This window comes from Typopeltis vanoorti, chromosome 19, assembly GCF_054136105.1.
Source record: "Typopeltis vanoorti isolate ZY-2024b chromosome 19, IOZ_Tvanoo_1.0, whole genome shotgun sequence".
Taxonomy (NCBI): Eukaryota; Metazoa; Arthropoda; class Arachnida; order Uropygi; family Thelyphonidae; genus Typopeltis; species Typopeltis vanoorti.
Window position 1 is genome coordinate 17,116,538 of NC_143567.1, and position 20,559 is coordinate 17,137,096.

Consider the following 20,559-nt stretch of genomic DNA (forward strand, 5'->3'; position numbering starts at 1 on the left):
ACCCAAATTCATATTTGTTTCAGGATGTGACGTGCATGTAACTACCACCAAATCTATTTAGTGTCAGGTTTATGGTTCTAAGGGAAAATTCAAACTTCTGGAAGAAAACTAACTTCATAGCTAGAGAGCATAACTTACTCAATGCTGGGGGGGAGGGGGAGAAAGCACATGAACAATATGCTTGCTAATCATCACTGCACCAAACCCACCCACCCACCCACCCACCCACACTGTGAATTCACCACCCTGAACTAGTTGGAGATTATTGTAAACAAGCAAAGTATACCACCACTCAAAGCTCCTAGGTCAAGACTGCATGATCATTCTTCTATTTAGTACTATAATCAGATACAATACTCTCAACTGGATATGATGAAACAGCAAAAGATAACTGATGTCTTCCATCACATACTGTTCAGGCAATTACCTTTCAAGTGCCAAATTAATTCTATTTCCTTCTCTCCATATTCCCTTTCCTCCTTCCAATATTTATCCATATAGATAAAGGTTCTATAATGAACATTCATCCTGTGTTCATTAAGCTAATTCTGAGATGCATGTCATCCAGGGAGTTTTGATGTGTCAAGTAACAGAATGAATGATTATGGAAGGATGATGCTAGTTGGTGAAAATGGGATAACTACCAGGGAGGATATTTAAGATATCATCATCAAATTCTTGACATGTATCCTCAAGGGGTGTACAGGATATGATAGTACTACATGAAAAATTTATATCATTACTAACTTCCTATCTACAATTTTCCTCCAAATCAGTCTGTTACTCGTCAAGACTCCAACATTATCAGATCTTATATTTCTATCATCCAAGGCATTTTGAACCATATCAATCCACCTATATCTTCCTCTGGGTCGTTTTCCTACCAACCTGGCAGAGAACACTTGTTTTGCTAATCTTTCCTCGCCCATTCTGTTTAAGTGACCATACCACCTGAGATTAGCTCTGCTAATGCATTCCTGGATGCTGACAATGTCAAGTTCTTTCTTAATATCCTCATTTTTAATATGATATTGCCATTGATTCCATCTGTTCACTCCTATAATCTTTCTCAGGGCTCTCATATCTGTGGTCTCCAGTCTTTGGTCAAGTGTTTTACTTCTGACCCAGCTATCAGATCCATAAGTTAAAACTGGTTTGAACACTGTCTTGTATACAGCTAATTTAGTGTTCCGAATAATTTCTCTCTTATTCCATATGAATTTATTCAACTGACTGCCTACCATACCAGCTTTGTTGATTCTGCTGTCTATTTCCATATTTAATTTACCATCTTCAGTAAAAATCATGTCTAAGTAGCTGAAATGTTTTACTTGTTCCACAGGTTCCCCATTCACAACACAGTTGACATTTTCAACAATTGTACCTATTTTCATTGTCTTTTTAATGCTGACCATCATACTATATCTATTACAACAGTTATTCAATTTAGTCAGGGAATCTTGCAAACTTGTAGCGGATTTATTTAGAAGTATAACATCATCCGCATAAAGCAAAGAGCTGACATTAACATCTCCAATTTTGATATCAGGTTTAATACCACTTTCCTTCATAATGTGATCCATATAGATAATGAATAACAGAGGGAATAATGTACATCCTTGTCTCACACCAGATTTAACATTAAACCATCTTCCTGTACTTCCTTCAATTCTAACTGCTGACTTACAACTCAAATAAAGACTAATTATTTGTTAGTAGTATTGCTTGATATAATGCCCCATTGATACCATATAATCGTATCTTATTGAATAACTTCTCTCTTGCCACTTTGTCATATGCCTTTTCCAGATCGACAAAACTCAAATACAGATCTTTGTTATATTCCCATGATTTCTCAACTGTTTGTCGTAAAGTGAAAATCTGATCCTGACAGCCTCTATTTGACCTGAATCCAGCTTGTTCTTCACCAAGCTTTTCTTCCACAATTCTTCTTAACTGTTTCTCAAGTATACTTGCATAGATCTTGCCAGGAACACTCAGTATGGAAATACTTCTGTAATTCTCACATTCAGTTTTATTTTACTTTTTATATATGAGTACTATTAGAGCTCTACTCCAATCATCGGGAATTCGTCCCACTGTCCAGGCTTTCTGAACTATGCAGTGCAGCCACTGTAAGACTTTTATACCACCATACTTCAGCATTTCTGGTCAAATATCATCTACTCCTTCTGCCTTTCCACATTTCAAGCCTTTGATGGCTTTTTCTACTTCAAGTATGGATATGTATTCCTGATTGTATGCCTGGTTAGTGTTTTTTTTACCACTCTGCTCTCACTGCTTGCTTCATTTAGCAATTTTTCAAATTAATTACTCCATACTTCAAGGATATCTTTTTCTCCTGTTTTCATGTCACCTTTATCATCTCTAACTCCTTTTATAGCACTCTTTCCTCCATTTCTAAGCTTCTTCAACAACCTCCAGAATATCTTACCACCTTCTTGATATTTATTTTCTATATTCTTGCCAAAGTCCTCCCATGACTTTTGTTTAGCTAGTTTTACAGTGTTTAGCATTCTTGCATTTGTCTCTGTATTCTCTAAGAGCACAAGCTGACTTATTTGACAGGAACTTTTGATATGCTTTCTTCTTTTCCTTCACTGCCTCTTTAACTTCCTGTTTCCACCAGGGAGTTCCGATTTCTTTTATCCTCGCAGACAACCTCACCACATGCCTCTCTGGCTGAATCAAGCAAGGTTTTCTTCAAGGGTTGCCACTGAATCTCCAAGGTTTGGTTCCTGTTCTCAAACTCTTTCATTTTTTCTTCAATAATCTTTGTGTATTTTAGTCTACAGTTCACATTTGAGAGCTGCTCAACTTTTATTCACTTTAAAACCTTCTTATATGTTATTCTTTTCAATATGAAATTCAATTTTATCCTGCTCAAGACTAAATAGTGATCGCTTCCAATTTCAAATTCTCTGTACACTCTGGAGTCCTGCACCAGGGAGAAAACATCACTATCAACAATAACATAGTCAATGAGAATTTTCTTATTCCTTGCCTCTTCTCTCCATGTGAATTTGTACACATTTTTATGTTGGAACATGGCATAAGTAATAACCAGTCCATGTCCTGAGCAGAAATCCAACAGGTATTTGCCATTATTATTAGCTTTGATCTTTTCTCCAAATTTTCCCAAAATATTTTTGTATGTCTCACAATCATTTCCTACTCTTCTATTTAGATCACCAACAAAGACCAACTTTTCCTTTTTCATTGTGTCAGTTGCTTTTTCTAAAGCCTCAAAAAATTCCTCCACTTCTACCTTAGAACCTTCTGTGGGACCATAGGCACAAATAAGTCTCATTATCCAGTTCTCCATTCTCATATTTGCCCACATCACTCTACTTGAAACTGCCTGCCATTCAAGAAGATTAGCCTCGTATTTTGTGTTGAATACTATGACTACTCCTTTTCCTTGATTGTCATTTCCTGAATATAACATTTTGTATTTATTGCTCAGAAAGATCTCACCAGTTTTTGACTTTTTTTGTTTCAGTCACCCCTATTTTGTTGATCTGGTACTTATCTAATTCTTCAGCTAGCTCCATTTCTTTGCCATTCAGGCTTCTTATGTTGATAGTACCGATCTTTAACTCTGGTGATGTTGAGTTGGGGTGTGCTTTCAGATTTGTTCCAGTAGTTGACTTTTCGATGTTCGCCCTGGTTCCCTGGCAAAAACAAAGGTGGGCCTTGTTTAACCGGGTGACACCCCCAGCCGGCATGAAATTTTGTCATGTTGTACCATCATTTTCTATATTGGTTTAAGCCAATAACAATACAATTTGGTCGGTTAAATCCCAAATTGGCAGCCCATCCTCAGTCGTTCAGTATCCAGGTAGATACGCAACAGGGTGCGCCACGAGAAGGTGAGCATTGGACATTAGGTCAGAAATCCTGGTAGGTTCTTCACATTCCTTTAAAGGCTATGTGGTGGTCTCCCCTTCAGTTATACAGCTTTGACCCTTAAGCACCTCTATTTAAGATATTTAATGAGTAATTCATAAAGGTCATCCTAATGACTGACAATCAACTTGAGTGGCAGAAAAGGAGGAGGAAAGACTGATGGTGAGTGAGAAGGAGGGATAATTCAGTAAACTTGATGTTAATATGGCTTTAGGGCTTGATATATCTATATGTGCATTAAGGGACTGTTCCATGGAGTTAACACATTTGATGTACTTTTTTTTAACACGGGTCTTACAATTGGCCAAGTTCCAAAAGGAGTGGAAACAGAGCAAAATCATTCCCCTTCATAAGTGAGCTGATAAGGCTAAGACTTGGCTATAGGGTATATAAGGAGGACAAAACATATATATAAAATTGATAAAAAAAAATGGCAAAAAAGTCCTTAGACCACCTATGGTACAAAATGTACTATAGGTTTATAATAACCTTTTGTGAGTGCGAACCACACAAAAAAATACAAAGGATCTGCTTAAGTGGTCTCAATCACTTCATTGCTGATAAAGACTACATCTCTTTGATGGATGTTTTCCCCGAGATGAGTGGTTCTGCTTGGTGGTAGGGTTTACTTTTCATTAAGTGGAACAACTGTGAGTATCTTGGATAGCAATATCCCAGAAGAAAAAGAAAGTCACTAGTATTGTGCTCAAGGGTCTGTTTTTGTTCTATTTAACTTGTACATTAATGACATTGGGAAAGGTTTCCAGGGATAGTAACAATGCTTCCATCTGTTGAAGCATTGTTTGTAGATGATGCAAAGTTGGGAAGACTATGATAAGTAGATAGATGTAGTTTAAGAAATGGGTCTTATACAGACTGAATAAATGGGCAGATATAAGTGGGGTTAACAGTTCAATGTTGCAAAGTGTAAACTTTTAAAATTTTGAAAGCAAAAATGAATGCAGAGTATACAACTGGTGGGGAGATCTTAGAGGAGATGGTGGAAATAAGGGATCTCAGCTAACGATGACGGAAAAGGACCTAAAATTTCAAGAACATATTGCTAAAACTGAGGATAGGCCAGAGGATTAAGACAATGATGCAAAGGACACTAATGCTCAAAAGTAAGGATGTTGTGGTTCCACTTTATAAAAGTTTGAACACGCTGCATATAGATTATTGTGCACAGATTTGGTCATCTGGTTATGAAAAAGGATGATCCAGAGAACTGAATAAGATGGTTTCTAGTTCTCTGGAATGTTCAGTATGAAGACAAACTGAGGGAATTGTAGTAGATAGGAGTGGAGGATGTAAAGAATATAAGTTGGTGAGAGGTTATTTGCCAGATTAATATAGATGAATTTCATCATAGAATGAGGGGAGTGAGGGAGAACGAGAAGGATAGAGGCCATCCCTGGAAGCTGTATAAGGAGGACATGAGAAGGCAAGGAGTAGGTTTATTGCATGAACAGTGGTAGGTGATTAGAATGCATTCTAGGTAGGACATGAGCTGTGTGATAGTTGGACCTCCCAGATGAATAATGACACAGACCTCCATGCAGTCCATAAGGGACTATATGGAGGACTGATGAATTACAATTGACCAAGTTCCAAAGGAGTGGAAACAGAGCAAAATCATTCCACTTGAAGAATTATCTAATAAATTGCACAGTGTCATACCTATGTCATATCACCCATCTCTGGACACATACACACACCATGGAAAGGTTTGGCAAACAAATCTCCCTTGATATCTCCAAGGCCTTTTGACCAAGTTTGATACAAAGGTCTATTAAGTAAACTCCCATCATTCAGTCTGCTCCCTGACTTTTGCAACTGGATAGCTAGCTTTCTGACTGGACACACTCCAAGTGATGGTAGATGGTTCCACAAGGCTCTGTTCTTTCACCCATGATCTTCCTTCTATATATAAATGATCTACTCCAGGTGAATACCAATCCAGAACATCATTTTGCTGATGGAAGCATACTGCATTTCTTTTCCTTTAACAAACTTTGTAAAGCACAAATCAGCACAGCCTTCAGAACTTTAAACTCTAATATTTTAAATTCTGACCTTCAAACATTCATCAATGGAGTTTGGATAACTGTCAACTTTAGTGCTAGCAAAACACAGCTCTGCATTATTTCCCACAAAAAAGAACCCTTTTCTTCTTGCCTTATCTTAATAATAACCAAGTCTCTATTCAAGATAAGATTTACCTCCTTTGGATAATTCTAATCTCTCTTGGCACAAACATATTACAAATATTACCTCCTGTGCATCCAAAAAATTAGGTTCTCTTTTTTGTTCTAATCATCACTACTTTCTCAATTCCAAACAGCTCCTAACTCTATACAAATCACTGATCCACCATGCTCCTGAATGCTGCTCTCAGATCTGGGGAGGATGCTCCTAAGAACTCCCTAAAAAATACTGGGATTCTATATACAGAAAAGGGCAGTGATGGCCCCTTTTCTCACAAATGTACTCCACTCCCTTTCATAGGTGTTTAGTTTATGCAGCCTGAATCCTCTATAAATACTTCTATGGCCACTGTTCATCAGAATGGGCATCAATAATTCCCTGCACTATGTCAAATTTATTTTTCACTTGGTCAGAATATAATAAATTTAGTTTACTCCTTTATCCAAGTGTGAGCAAACAAAGTTTGCATCTGAAAGTATCTTCAGGACTGGAGTAAGGTGGTGCAACACCAGGACAACTCCTTGCAAAGGTGGAGCAAGATACTAACACTCCTCTCAGTATCTCCCATAATGCAGAACACATCTCCTTGCGGATACGTCTGATGTTATGCATTAAGGGAGGGCCACTACCCAGACTAGTTTCGACCTTTATTGAGGTCTCTTCAGTGGGAGCCAGGCCCAAGTGGAGATACTAGCCAGAAGCATTAGCAAGGTCATCTCTACCTATAGGAGTTGCCAAATGGTGTGCCACCTTTTTAATAAATTACTCTGGATTTAGAGAAAGATGTTGAAAGTTTATTTTTCACTTGGTTAGAATATAATAAATTTAGTTTAATCCTTTATCCAAGTGTGAGCAAACAAAGTTTGCACCTGAAAGTATCTTCAAGACAGGGGTAAGGTGGTGCAACACCAGGGCGACTCCTTGCAAAGGTGGTATCTCCACTTTGGCCTGGCTCCCACTGAAGAGACCTCAATAAAGGTCGAAACTAGTCTGGGTAGTGGCCCTCCCTTAATGCATAACATCAGACATATCCGCAAGGAGATGTGTTCTGCATTATGGGAGATACTGAGAGGAGTGTTAGTAGCTTGCTCCACCTTTGCAAGGAGTCGCCCTGGTGTTGCACTACCTTACCCCAGTTCCGAAGATACTTTCAGGCACAAACTTTGTTTGCTCACACTCGGATAAAGGATTAAACTAAATTTATTATACCCTATGTCAAATTCATCCAAATATATGCAGCAGCCAATCAATATTCTCTCACAGTTCTACTCCAAACCCACAGAACACATTTCTCCTCCTCTTTGTTCTTCCCTTCCAATGTTACCCGCTAGAACAAACTCCCATCCTATGTGTTTCCCAAGAAATATGATCCATAGCTCAAGTTCAAATGTGAATGTTACTTTCCTTATTGACCATTTATGATACTAATATACTATAGATTAACCAAGCTGTCATGGATGGATTCCCTTAAAAAAAATTACAGAACATCTGAAGTTATTAATCAACAGTATAAGATTCGGCATGTTAATATTTGTTAAAAAACAAAACAAATGAACGCATGTATGATCAAGAATGTGGGTTCATCATACCAAGTAATATACAACTTTGTTTTTAGAGTAAATGCAGCTTTCAGGTTTTTCCTGAAATTTCCTGATATTAAGTGTCACATCCCATCATTGGAAAGGGATCTTTTCACTTTAATGAAAACGATTTCATAATATAATTTTGATGCTATTGAAAATGTGATAAAAAAATTTGTTTTATACAAAGTCAGCTACCTTGCATCTGAAGCAAAAAAGTATTCAACTTCTTTCTCCTCTCCCAGTGGATGTATTTCAGTTGTTGATTCAGAACGTGGAATACCTGTACCTGAAACAGAATTCTGAGATATGGCTGGTTCTGTAGAACCTCGAGAACGCTGATCTAAAGTTTAAATAAATCAAAAAAAATTATTAAGGCTATTATCTTTGAAGTTCAAAAATATTAAAAGGAAAAAAAGACAATATTTACAATGCATTCATGAGCATAAATCCACTCAACTTTTAAAACCTAGCAGCAATGCTAAAAACTAACAATTTATTTCTATTTCATTCCAAAGATACTGAACTGAATTTTATTCCAGTTGTTGCACTGGCATACTGCAGTCCTGGCAGCATTTTTACTATGAATCCATAGTCTAGCAAGATACAAGGACTGATTTAAAAGCTTTCAAATGATAATGACGATACATTATGTCACTTGGAAAATATGAGAATCTTCTTGAATGGTGAACAATTTCATGTGGAATGATGAGCAAATATTAGAATGGGGAAACTAGACAATGAGATTTATTTGCGCCTTGGCCCCACAAAAGATTCTACTACAGAAGGCAGGTGACAACAAAAAAGAAAAAGGTCCTTGTTGGAGATCTACACAGCAGCATAGGAAGTAATTACTAGATATATCAAAATATTCTGGGAAAATTTGTAGAAAACAGCAAAGCTAATAATTATTATTACATAACACCTCCAGGGAGTTCAAAGACTCATCGAGGGAAGGCACCTGCTCTACAACTCTCCATCACTCCACTAACCGTAACCACCTTCATCTACACCAGCACCATCTACTACCGATCACCACCACTATTTTCACAGACAATCACAAATATCCTTGCCCATGACGGGATTCGAATCTGCAGCCTTTTGGCTAGAGAGCAGATTCGCTAACCACTTGGCAAACAGGACAGCAATCATGTGAGTGCCTGCTGGATTTGTGTTTCAGATATGGAATAGTTATATTATTGCTAACACCATGTTCCAACATAAAAATGTGGAAAAATTCACATGGAAATGTGTAAGAAATAATCTAATTTGCTGTGTTATTGTTGATATTAATGTTTTCTCACTGGTTCTGGATAAGAGTTATACAGAGGATTTGAAATTGGAAGTCATTGCCATTTAGTTCTGAGCAAGATAAAACTGAGTGTGATATTGAAAAGAAGAGCGTGTAAGAAAGTTTTAAATCAAAATTGAGTAGCATTTAGATGAACTGTAGGCTAAAATACAAACATTATTCATGAAAAAATGAAAAAGTTCAAAAACAAGAACCAAACCTTGGAAGCTTGATTCAGTCAGAGGCATGTGGTGAGCTCAATCTACAAGAATATTAAAAAAAAAAAAAATCAGAACTCCATGGTGAACTTAGGAAGTTAAAGATCAGATCAGATATGCTCGTAAAGAATACAGAGAAAAATGTAAGAGAAGCATTTCTAAAAACTAGCAAAACAGTCATCAGAAGACTGTTTAAAAAAAAAAGTAAGAACATATAATAAATAAATAGAAGTGGCAAAATATTCTGGAGGCTGAAAAAAAGGAGAAAAGATTACTATGAAAGGAATTAGAGGTGATAAAAAGTGACATGAAAACTAAAGATAAAAATATTTTAGATGACTCAAGCAATTACTTTGAAAGCTTGCTAAAAAAGCAGTTTGACCAAAAATGCTCAAATATGGTGCTCTAAAAGTTTTACAATAGCTACACTGTAGTTCAGAAAGCCTGGTCAGAAGGTCAGATTCCAAATGAGTGGAGTAAAGCTTTCATAGTACCCATCTATAAAAAGGGAAGTAAAAGTAAATGTGAGAATTACAGAAGACTTTCCCTACTGAATGTTAATCGCAACATTTAGACAGGTATATTATATTTGAGAAACGGCTAAGAAAAATTGTGAATGTGAAGCTTGAAGATGAAGCTGGATTCAGCTCAAATAGAAGTTGTCAGGATCAGATTTTCACTTAATGACAAACAGTTGAGAAATCATGAGAGCATAACAAGGATCTATATTTAAGTTTTTGTAGATTTAGAAAAAGCATATGAGTACGTGCCAAGGAAAAGCTGCTCACAGTTTTTATGGTGTAAATGGTACATTATATTGAGCAACACATTGTCTATATTCGAGTTTTAAGTCAGCAGTTAGAATTGAAGATACAAGAAAATGGCAAATTAAATATGGAAATTGACAACAGAGTTAGCAAAGCTGATATGGTAAGAAGTCAAATGAATAAATTAATAATAAAATGAATAGATGTATATAAGACAGTGCTTAAACAAATTTTAATTTATGAATCTGAGAGTTGGATTACAAATAAAATACATGATCAAAAATGGGAGACCACTGATATGAGAGTTCTGAGAAAGATTAGGGGAGTGAACAAAAATCAAGTAGTTTATGCTTTGGAATAAGCTGACATAAATGTGTACTCCATTTTTATCATTTTTAAAAATGATTACCTGCTTAAATTTTGCCAAAGTGAAATCGTAGCAGCACTCTCAAAAGGACTGAACACCACATGTAAGCACCTGCTAAAAACTGTTTACTGTAAAAAGCAAACATGGCGGCAGTACAGCCCAATGATGACAGATTATGCTGGGCATACCAAGCACATCACAGCCATCCAACACTGATAAATCCAACAATGTTATCAAGTGTTGCAACTGAATACTAGATGTATTCAGTTGCAAAAAAGATCTATGTGATTTCTATCACCGATCACATGCTCAATGGATAAAAATAGACGAATTGGCATACAAACTTCTTGTAAACTTGAACCAGCCTTTCTTCTTCCCCTGTGTTTCCCTTCAATAAAACAGTTCCTAAACTTAGAAAAACATATCAAAAACTTGGAGCAGCATATCACTACTACTGACCAAAACCTTCTCCTGCAAAATCCAATTAATTGAAACCAAGCTAGAACTCATTCACAATCAGCACTTAGACAAAAAAACATCCACCGCTGATACCAGGCTCCGTAATCTCATTATGTCAATGGAGCACAACTAAATCCAGGCTGAAAACAAAACAAAATAAAAAAACAAAAATGCCATTATCCTCAACTTCCTCACCAAAAGTGACAATACACTGAAGGAAGACATCCAAACTAATGGCAAAAACTGGTTTTGACTTCAGCAAAAATCACTAGATACCACCACTTCATACCTACAAACAAAAAAGGGATGAGATGACTTTTTGATGATGCAATAGCAGGTGATTCACTGGTGAATCACCTGCTAGTGCATCAGAACTAATGGCAGCTATGAACAACCTCAAAGTCAGTTCCCAGTCAGGTATAAGAGCCAGGCACAACCTTACCTTGACCTAGCACGAACAAGGCTAATGACTTCGCAAGCAACTAGAATAAAAACAAAGTGTCAACAAAAAAACAATATCCTGATTACAAAAGAGTAGTTCTAGTGCAAAAAATGAGGCAGTGCAAACAACCCACTTGAAAACCAAAGTACAAGTACTGCATAGGAAATACGTATGTCCCACATGGTCAACAACATCCCACAGACTTTCAGATCCACTTTACAAATATGTGGTTTCTGCTTCCACCTCAGTGTCCACTTCGACCTACACTCTGTAAAATCCCACCTGATTTTCCTAACAGAAACCCAAATTTCAGACTCCAAGCACTACTCATCTGAACTTTCCCCAAATACACTGACTCCTTTCAGCTCAAGGGCAGAATTTGTTCACTGATATACCATGCCAGAGATAATTCAACTTAGAATTCCCCAATGATGATCTACATTGGCTGAAATCTCTGCCACACTCTGTCAAATTCATATGCTGTCTATATTGCTCTCACTAATGCCACCAACTACTCAGAACCCTTGATTTCCTCTCTTTGACAGTAGGTCTTTTAATCCAACTTTCTTGGCAGTGAGGTTCTCTTATTCGATCATTTCAATGTAAACACCAACTGGCTTTCTTTCTACAACTGCACAGACCAAGAAGGGATGCCGAGACATTTGCCATCACAAATGATCTTATGCAAATTGTTCACATGCCCACCAGATGATTATATGGTGGACATGTGCCAACCACTCTCCAAACATTCCAATCTCTTCCTCACTAGTGATTCCTCCAAACACACTGAAGGTTGTATCTCCCTCAGATAATTCAGACCATGACCTATCTCTTTCCCCACAGAGCAACACCCATACAGCTATTCTCAACCAATAATCTGGCATTATAAGAATACCAAGTGGGATGATCTTCAAGATTTCTAAGCCTCATTCCATGGTTGGATTATTGTTTTTGTTCTTCCAACCGAAGCATATGCACTAACATAAAACTGAAGTAGTCATCTCCAGAATGGAAGCACATATTCTCCATTTCATTCTAAACTCCCATGCCCTAAGTAAACCCTAAGTTCACATTTTGTTGATGAATATTATACCTGAAAGCAATCATATTATGCAAAACGCTTGTTCCAATTTAACATTTTGCCAACAATGGGTTTGCTTGCACTATCACATGGTTTGATCATTATAGTATATTAAACATTTTATATAGTGCCGCAGACTTAAAGTGCACGGCGAGACCGATGTTTCTGTTAATAGAGGTGAACATTTAAATGAGCGAGTTATCATTTCCAGTTATAATTCTAAAGTAGCATATTAAACATTTTAAGCAGTGCTGTAGACCTGTGTAAGAGAATTAAAGTGCACAGCAAGACCAACGTTTCTGTTAATAGAGGTGAACATTTAAATGAATGAGTTATTTTCCTAGTGACAATGCAGGTGTGCTCCAAGAAAATTTAAATAGTAATTTCATCACATGGCCAGACAGTCAATGGCAATCCACAGCTTAAAACAACTGATAGTGGCAGTGTTGGATGCAATGTGTCTGCAAAAATTAACAACGGGTCTCAATTCAAAAGCGATGTTCACCTATCCTAAGAAGGGCAATCAGAAGTAGTAGTTGCGTATGTTCCATTAGAGAAATTCAGCACAGATATGCAAGAAGTTGCATGAACATCACATTTCTCTTGCTCAATCTAAAGCTGTGCAAATCATAGAAGAAAGTAAACCAGATAAATTGACAACAATTGTTGATAAATGTAATGAAAAAAATTTTAAATTACAATCAATGTTTTAAATACAGTGTGCAGTTTGATAAAGTGTAACTGCCCAATATTGAATATTACAGATGAACCAATGCTACAAAAAAAAAAAAAAAAAAAAAAAAAGGGGGGGGTTAAATATTCGCATTTGTTTGCAATTAACATTGCTGTTTTTATAGAAACAGCAATGTTAATTTGCAAATACATTTCCCAGGAGTTGAAGAAAATTAACATTAATGACTTTGAAGATCCTGTTAGCGTTTTTGTTGATTTAAAAATGATTGGATTCATTGAAAGCTATTTAAATAAAAATTTAATAGCTTTTTGTTCAGATGGTGCAAGCAGCATGTTAGAAGGGAAATCAGGAATTGCATCCAGACTTCTTTCACTTATTCCCAGAATTATTTGTTGGTACCGCTTAAGTCAGAGTTCAGTTAGCATTGCACAATGCAATTAAATTGGTGATCCCAGTCAATCATTCTGAGTCTTTCATTGATAAAAACTTTCTTCTATCATATATCAAACAAAAATCAAACAGAGTTAAGTAGAATTGTACAGGACTTAGAAGTGGAAATCCTTAGAATCAGATGAGATTTTGTGCCCCCCAATGGGTGGCATGCAGTGAAAGAACAACAAAAACAGTGTGGAAAGCATATCCAGCTTTGTATACATTTTTCTATGAAAAATCATAGTGGTTTGGAAAAAAAAAAAAAAGTTGGAAAGTATGAGCTTCAGTGAGGACCTTGCCCTGATGATTGACATCTTGGAAGAACTCTTTCTGTAACATTACAAACCCTGGATAACAATGTTACTCATAATAGCTCATTGTCTGATTAGAAGAGCACTGCAGCAAATAACAGACAGTCATGGGAAAATATGAGATGCTATTCATGTGCTTCTGCTAGAATGAACAGGATTGATACACAACTCTGCTGTTGTTGTTCAACTTACAACTTGGCCAAAAACAATTCTTTCCCCCTGGCAAGATGAAGAAGAAAATTTGCATAAACTATGTTGAAATACAATACATCAATACATCCCTAAATGATTGAGATTTTCTAGATGAATGAGATCTTCCTACAGCTGAAGTTCCTGAAACATCTACGAAATCTCAATCATTTAGGGATGTATTATATTTCAACATAGTTTATGCAAATTTTCTTCTCCATCTTGCTAGAGAGAAAGAATTGTTTTTGGCCAAGTTGTAGGTTGAACAACAGCAGAGAACTCACCACCACTACTGTCAAAGAAGTGAGAAAAATCATGAGTAGTGGTGGTGAGTTACATGGAAGCAGAAAGGACATTCAATTTAATGAACAACATAACTACATCTAGATTCTCATGACTAAAGCTGACAGAAAACCGCTTGAAGAATGGGATGCTACACCATTTGTGAAATTATGGTTAGGCCAAAGAAAACATACAGCTGCCTATAGTCAAGTCAAGAAGAAAGGGAACAATGAGCATTCAAAGCATAAACTAACCTTGTGTTCTCTTCTTTAATTTTTTGTTAGCAAGTGAAACGTTGACAATAATATAAAAACAATATATAATTCATGCAAAATTTGCATTTTGCGTGAATTATAATTATTATTGTCATGTTGTGAGGGAAATTGATGAATCATACAACTGAAAATTTTTGGTTAACAAGTACACATTTTACAAATGTAAATCTGTGGTTTAGTAGTTCTGTGGGAAGTTTTCGGTATTGAGACCACATTATTATGTAATTAAAGAGTTTAATAAAAAAATTAAAAAAATAAGCGATTAAAACTCAACAAGTTTCGTAAGTCATACGACTCACATCAGTATTGCGAATAACGTGTAAAACTTTGAGATACTAGTACTCCAATGATGGAAATCATATGACTTACGAAACTTGGCAGGTTTTAATTGCTTATTTTTAATAAACTCTTTAATTACATAATAATGTGGTCTCAATACCAAAAACTTCCCACAAAAGTACACATTTTGGCAAAAAAAAACAAAAAAAATGGTTATTAATTATTTTATTATGAATGACAACACTGGTTTTAAGTAACGTAATACTAAAATAATTGATGAATAAATAATTCAGGAATAAAAATACCCTTATATTGTACTGGAATGCAATCTGTAGAAAGTGATGTTCTTCTTTTGATTCCTACTAGAAGAGGACTGCCCCGTCTGCAATGATAAATATTTGATATAACTTTTCAACTGTACCTCAGACCTTCAGAATTATACATTTAAGAAAAAAAAAATTTTTGAAACTCACGTGCACACACACACACACACACACACACACACAACTAACTGCTGGAAACACAAATTAAGGAAGGGGAGTGAAGTGAACTAAACTATAAGTAGGATAGCAAAATCAATAGTATATCTGTTACACAATACTAATTATTGAAAAAAATTCATCTCAAATTTAGCTTAATTTCAGTAATTGAATCTATTACAGCAAAAGTCTTGTTAAAATTCTGGGTTCACCCTCCTGAAAAAGACATGATCATTACAGGCTATAAATGATAGAAATAGAGGGAAAAAACTTGAAAAAATAAAATAAATAAATCTCCAATTAGCTTGCATACAAGTGGTCATAGAACTGACTGAATTGGCTCAAGGATACATGTTCCAATGCAAGAAAGGCTTCAGTGGCCAAAATAAAGGGAATGCTTTTATAACAAGTGTGGTCCAATAAAGGTTTTGTGAAGGTAAGTAGTAGTATTTAAACAAAAATAAGGCTTTTAAAAGTAATGCATTAAAACAGATTGACAGTGAGAAAGAGAACACATATTTGTAGGTATGATAGCAAGTATGAAAGACAGTGATAGTATGATGCAAGCAAGATGAAAAATGTGAATGTGTAGAGCAGAATTAGAAGATTGATGGATATGAATAGTGAAAGATGTGACAAATAATTCTGAATTGTCATTGTATAGGGATTCCATTATTAGAGGTGTAGTGAATAAGGTCATGAGGTTTGCTTTCCAGGAAGGAAAATGAGAGTAAATGAGATTTGGATATGAGGAGTAAGTGAGCAAGAGGTAGTGATATAACAAATAATTTGGTTGGGTGGAAAATGAATGAATAAGGTAGTTATTGAGGAGAGTAAAACACAAATGTAGTAGGAAAGATAGATAGCCTTGAGTTGAGACTGCAAACAAAAAGATCACGAATGGCACGTTTTTATCACTCCCATACATGAGGCTGCAAAATCTATAGCAAGTTACAAGGGTGGTCGGAAAAATTCTCAGCTTTGACCATAGATGGCGACACTATCGGCAAGATTTTTTTTTCTTAAGTTGGTACATCTGTTATAAGTACTCATATGAAATTGCAAGTTATTCTATCAAGTAGTTTGTTTTATACAGCTTCTAAAGCAAAAGTGTTGTCTGTATCCCTTGAAACGGATAAAATTGAGTATCGTGCGGTTATAAAATTCTTTTACAAAGAATTTTATAACCTTTCGTAAAAGAATTTTAAAATTTTATTTTGTAAAAGAATTTTAAAATTCTTTGTAAAAGAAGGTTTAACGGCAAAAGAAATTCATTCAAAGTTGATAAAAGTTTATGGGCATTCTTCTCCTTCATTTTCGACAATTAAGAAATGGGCTGTCGAGTTTAAACATGGCCATGTTGTGTCACTTTCTTACTGTTATTACTATTTTTTTGTCTTTGTGGCCATTTATCTCCGTTATACTCTTAATTAATCGGATATCGTTAATACTCCGTTATACTCTTAATCGGCCATGTTGTGTCACTTTCTTACTGTTATTACTATTCTTTTGTCTTTGTGGCCGTTTATCTCCGTTATACTCTTAATCAGATATCACGTGGTACCTCTAAGGGACAATGGAATTTCCTCATGATCGAGGCAACACCAGAGTATCAGAGATTTACCTCTCGTAAAATGCCAAGAAAATTTATTTGTTTCGCTGCGCCACTTAGTGCTATTAGATTAGTAATATTAACAATCAAGAGGTAATCTCAGGAAGGTACTTAATGATGCCTAGCAACTCTGCAGATGTGGCCAAACTTTACCCTTTTTTAATATCCCGCATAGGTTCGTAAGTCTTTGTCAGAATCAAAAGCAAGGTTTATTATATATCAAAAGTTGGTACACTCAATATCATTAGTTTAAATCCCATCTTAAGGGAGTTCCAGACAGAGTTTAAAATATTCAAATACTACTAATATACTTATAACAGATTATGCAGTAACTTTCTAAAGTAAGAATTATATTAACACTCAAATGCATTAGTTATGTATTATTATCACAGTCTATCTATAACTCTGTAGTTCTGTCAGACTACACAAGACAACATTGATATCTTTCACAATCTCTTTATAATTTGTCAAATCCTTACTCTAAACATATTTGTAGCTTCCTTCAATATATATTAACGAACTTTAACACAGCGATAGATAGTAAGATTAAATGCAACCCTCTTTAACCAATGGCAATACAATCTTATTCTATATCATTAATGTTCCTTTTCCTTAACTTATCAATGTGGCACAAATCTCTCATTTACATTCAATGAAACACAAATAAAGTCTACTTATCTTCCCCTTTGATTCTATATTGCATCACTGGTCTACAGGAAACTGGCCTTCTGTGGACTGCCGGGCTTGCTTCTTCCGCAGAGAATACGGCCGCCGAGTCCTGCAACTGCCTTAATTGGGATCCTCCAGTATGGAGGCACCGCCACCCTTCACCACCGCGAGAGACTAACACCAGGAAATCCAGGAACAAAAAGCACTCTTTCAGGGTTGCATGACCGTTATATTTCCCTCTTTTCTTTTCGGCGTTTCTCGCACTTTTCGATGTCCAGCCAACACTCATGTGCTCTTTCGTCACTGCGTTCAGCCTTCATTCATTATTGTACATGAGCTGACATCACGCTGTTTGCTTGGGGCGAGCCGCTCCCTCGCGTCACTGCTCCGTGACCTTTGGACTTCACCCCCCCCCAACTGTTGAATTTGTGCTTACATTCTATAATTCTTTTATACATGTTATTTTATAATGATCTGCTAATGTTTTACACTTTCAATATTAATTTAACCTCATTCGTGAATGGCACAAAATACATACTTAATTAGCCTCTCATAACAGAACATGCTTGATATATATATATATATATATATATATATATATATATATATATATACACACACACACACATAGCAATTATTTTATACTTAGAGGCAATTTACTGTATTTATCTCCCTTTTTTGTTTGGAAACGCATGTTAGATTGTGATAAGATAGGAATTCATAAAATTCCACTCTATCACAATCCAATATACCAGCTTTGAAGATGATCCACATGAAGGACATCCAAAAAGTGTAACAACACCAGAAATCATTGATCAGGTGCACGATATGGATGTTCATGACTTAAGTTTTTAACAATATTAACAACACCAAACAATTTAATCAAAAGATGTTTAATTAACTGCTTATATTTCGCTGAATTTCAAATCAGCTTCATCAGAGCACACACTTGTACATCCGACAGTGAGCAAGTAAAACAATAAAATTGCAGTGTACAAAAGATCTAAAGTCCTATTTATGGTGCCCTCTAATATTGAAAAATAAATAAATAAAATCATTACAGCTATGTGGGAGTTGCTCTTAGGATGACAGTCTCCCAAATTTTTGACCAATTAATGCAACCATACTTGTTCAGGTTAGGAGAATTCTTCAAAGCCATTGCTGACTCAAAAAATAATCTTTCAGATCTGTAACAATTCCTAAATAGCACATTTATTTTCTTTCATCTAATCCTGTGAAGGAGTATCCAAAGCATGGTCTGTCAGTCCTGACTTGCCATAGTAATAGTAGCAAATATATTTTTTATGTTCTTCCAGACAGATGTTAACTGATCTTCCTGTTTGTTCATAGTAGGCCAAGTTACAATCACAGGAAACTTCACACACTCCTGGGTATGCTAAAGAGTGAAGTTTATCCTTAGGTGCGTGGATCAGAGTTGCTAGTTTTACATGAGGTTTGAAAGTGGTGTGAAGGCCATGTTTCATCAGTGCTTTGGCTATCTTTTCTGATGTACCTCTGACATAGGGAATAGAGATGGTCATGTTGTGTTCTTGTGTATAAGGGAGGGAGGAGTAATTGGGCCATGTATTATTTTATCTATTTTGTAGGGATTATAACGGTTGGCTAAGAATGTGTGGCGCAGATATTTGAGTTCTGTGGTCAGAGCTGTATCGTTACAACAAATGGCTCTGCTCTGTGTGCGAGTATTTTTAAAATGCCATACTGTTGGATTAGATGATGATGTGATTGTTTATGTAGGCATCTTCCTGTGTGTGTTGGCTTTCTGTAAATGGAAAAAGACAGTGATCCATCTGAAAGGAAGGTGACGGGTGTGTCAAGAAATGGTAAGCAGTTATTAGATTCTTTTTCTACTGTGAAGTGGATTTTGGGGTATTGACTGTTTAGGAAGGTGAAAAATGTATTAAAAGTGTCTTGTCCATGGGGCCAAATGGCAAATGCATCATCTACATAGTGTAACCAAACTAGTGGCTTGTATGTAGCTCTAATAAGTATTTTGTTTTCAAAGTGTTCCATGTAAATGTTTGCTAAAGGGGGGAACCCATAGCAGAACCATTAATCTGTTTGTAGATTTTTTCCTCCCCATGTATATTAACCTGCATACATAGTAAATTTGAATAATTCAAAAATATCAGAGGGAAATTTAGACTTGATCAAATCCAGAGTGTCTATAAGTGGGTGGTACATTTGTAAATAAAGAGATGACATCAAACTAACCATTATGTCTGAAGTTTTTAGGATACAATATTTAACCAGTGTTTTGAAATGGACTGAATTTTGGACTGAAATGGCCTACTATGACAAACAGGAAGATCAGTTAACTACTGCATGGAAGAACTATTACTATGGCAAGTCAGGACTGGCATACCCCACTTTGGATACTCCTTCACACAGGATTAGATTGAAGAAAACAAATATGCTATTTAGGAATTGTTACAGATCTGAAAGATTATTTTTTGAGTCGGTGATTTTGAAGAATTCTAACCTGAACAAGTATGGATGCATCAATATGCCAAAAATCTGGCCTAAGAGTAACTCCCACATAGCTGTAATTTTTTTTTTTTTCAACATTAGAGGGCACCATAAATAGGACTTCAGATCTTTTGTACACTGCAATTTTATTGTTTTACTTACTCACTGTCCCATGTACAAGTGTGTTGTGCTCTGATGCTGATTTGAAATTCAGCGAAATATAAGCAGTTAATTAAACATCTTTTGGTTTGGTGTTGTTAATACCATAAAAACTTAAGTCATGCCGTCAACACCTAAGCTTATCTGTTAGATGGTATTGGATGACCGGGCAAGTCAAAGTGCGTGAAATTGCTGAGACTACAGGCATTTCAAAAGAACGTGTAGGGTATATTTTACATGAAGAACTGCATATGAAAAAGCTTTGTACAAGATGAGTGCTGCGCTTGTTCACAGCAGATCAAAAATGCACTTGCATGAAAATCTCTGAACAGTGGTTGGTGTTTT

The 20,559-nt window shown here is 35.9% G+C and overlaps 1 protein-coding gene across 1 annotated transcript in view; it reads right to left on the reverse strand.

The window, feature by feature from the left end:
- The window catches only part of LOC150095883 (glutamine--fructose-6-phosphate aminotransferase [isomerizing] 2-like), a 240,259-nt gene that overhangs the window by 126,869 nt on the left and 92,831 nt on the right, over positions 1-20,559 (reverse strand). The window contains exons 8-9 of the mRNA XM_090409642.1: positions 15,111-15,187; positions 7,917-8,061 (exon numbers count right to left, since the gene is read on the reverse strand). Coding sequence (XP_090265768.1) covers positions 7,917-8,061; positions 15,111-15,187 — 222 coding nt within the window. The remainder of the gene's footprint in view (positions 1-7,916; positions 8,062-15,110; positions 15,188-20,559) is intronic.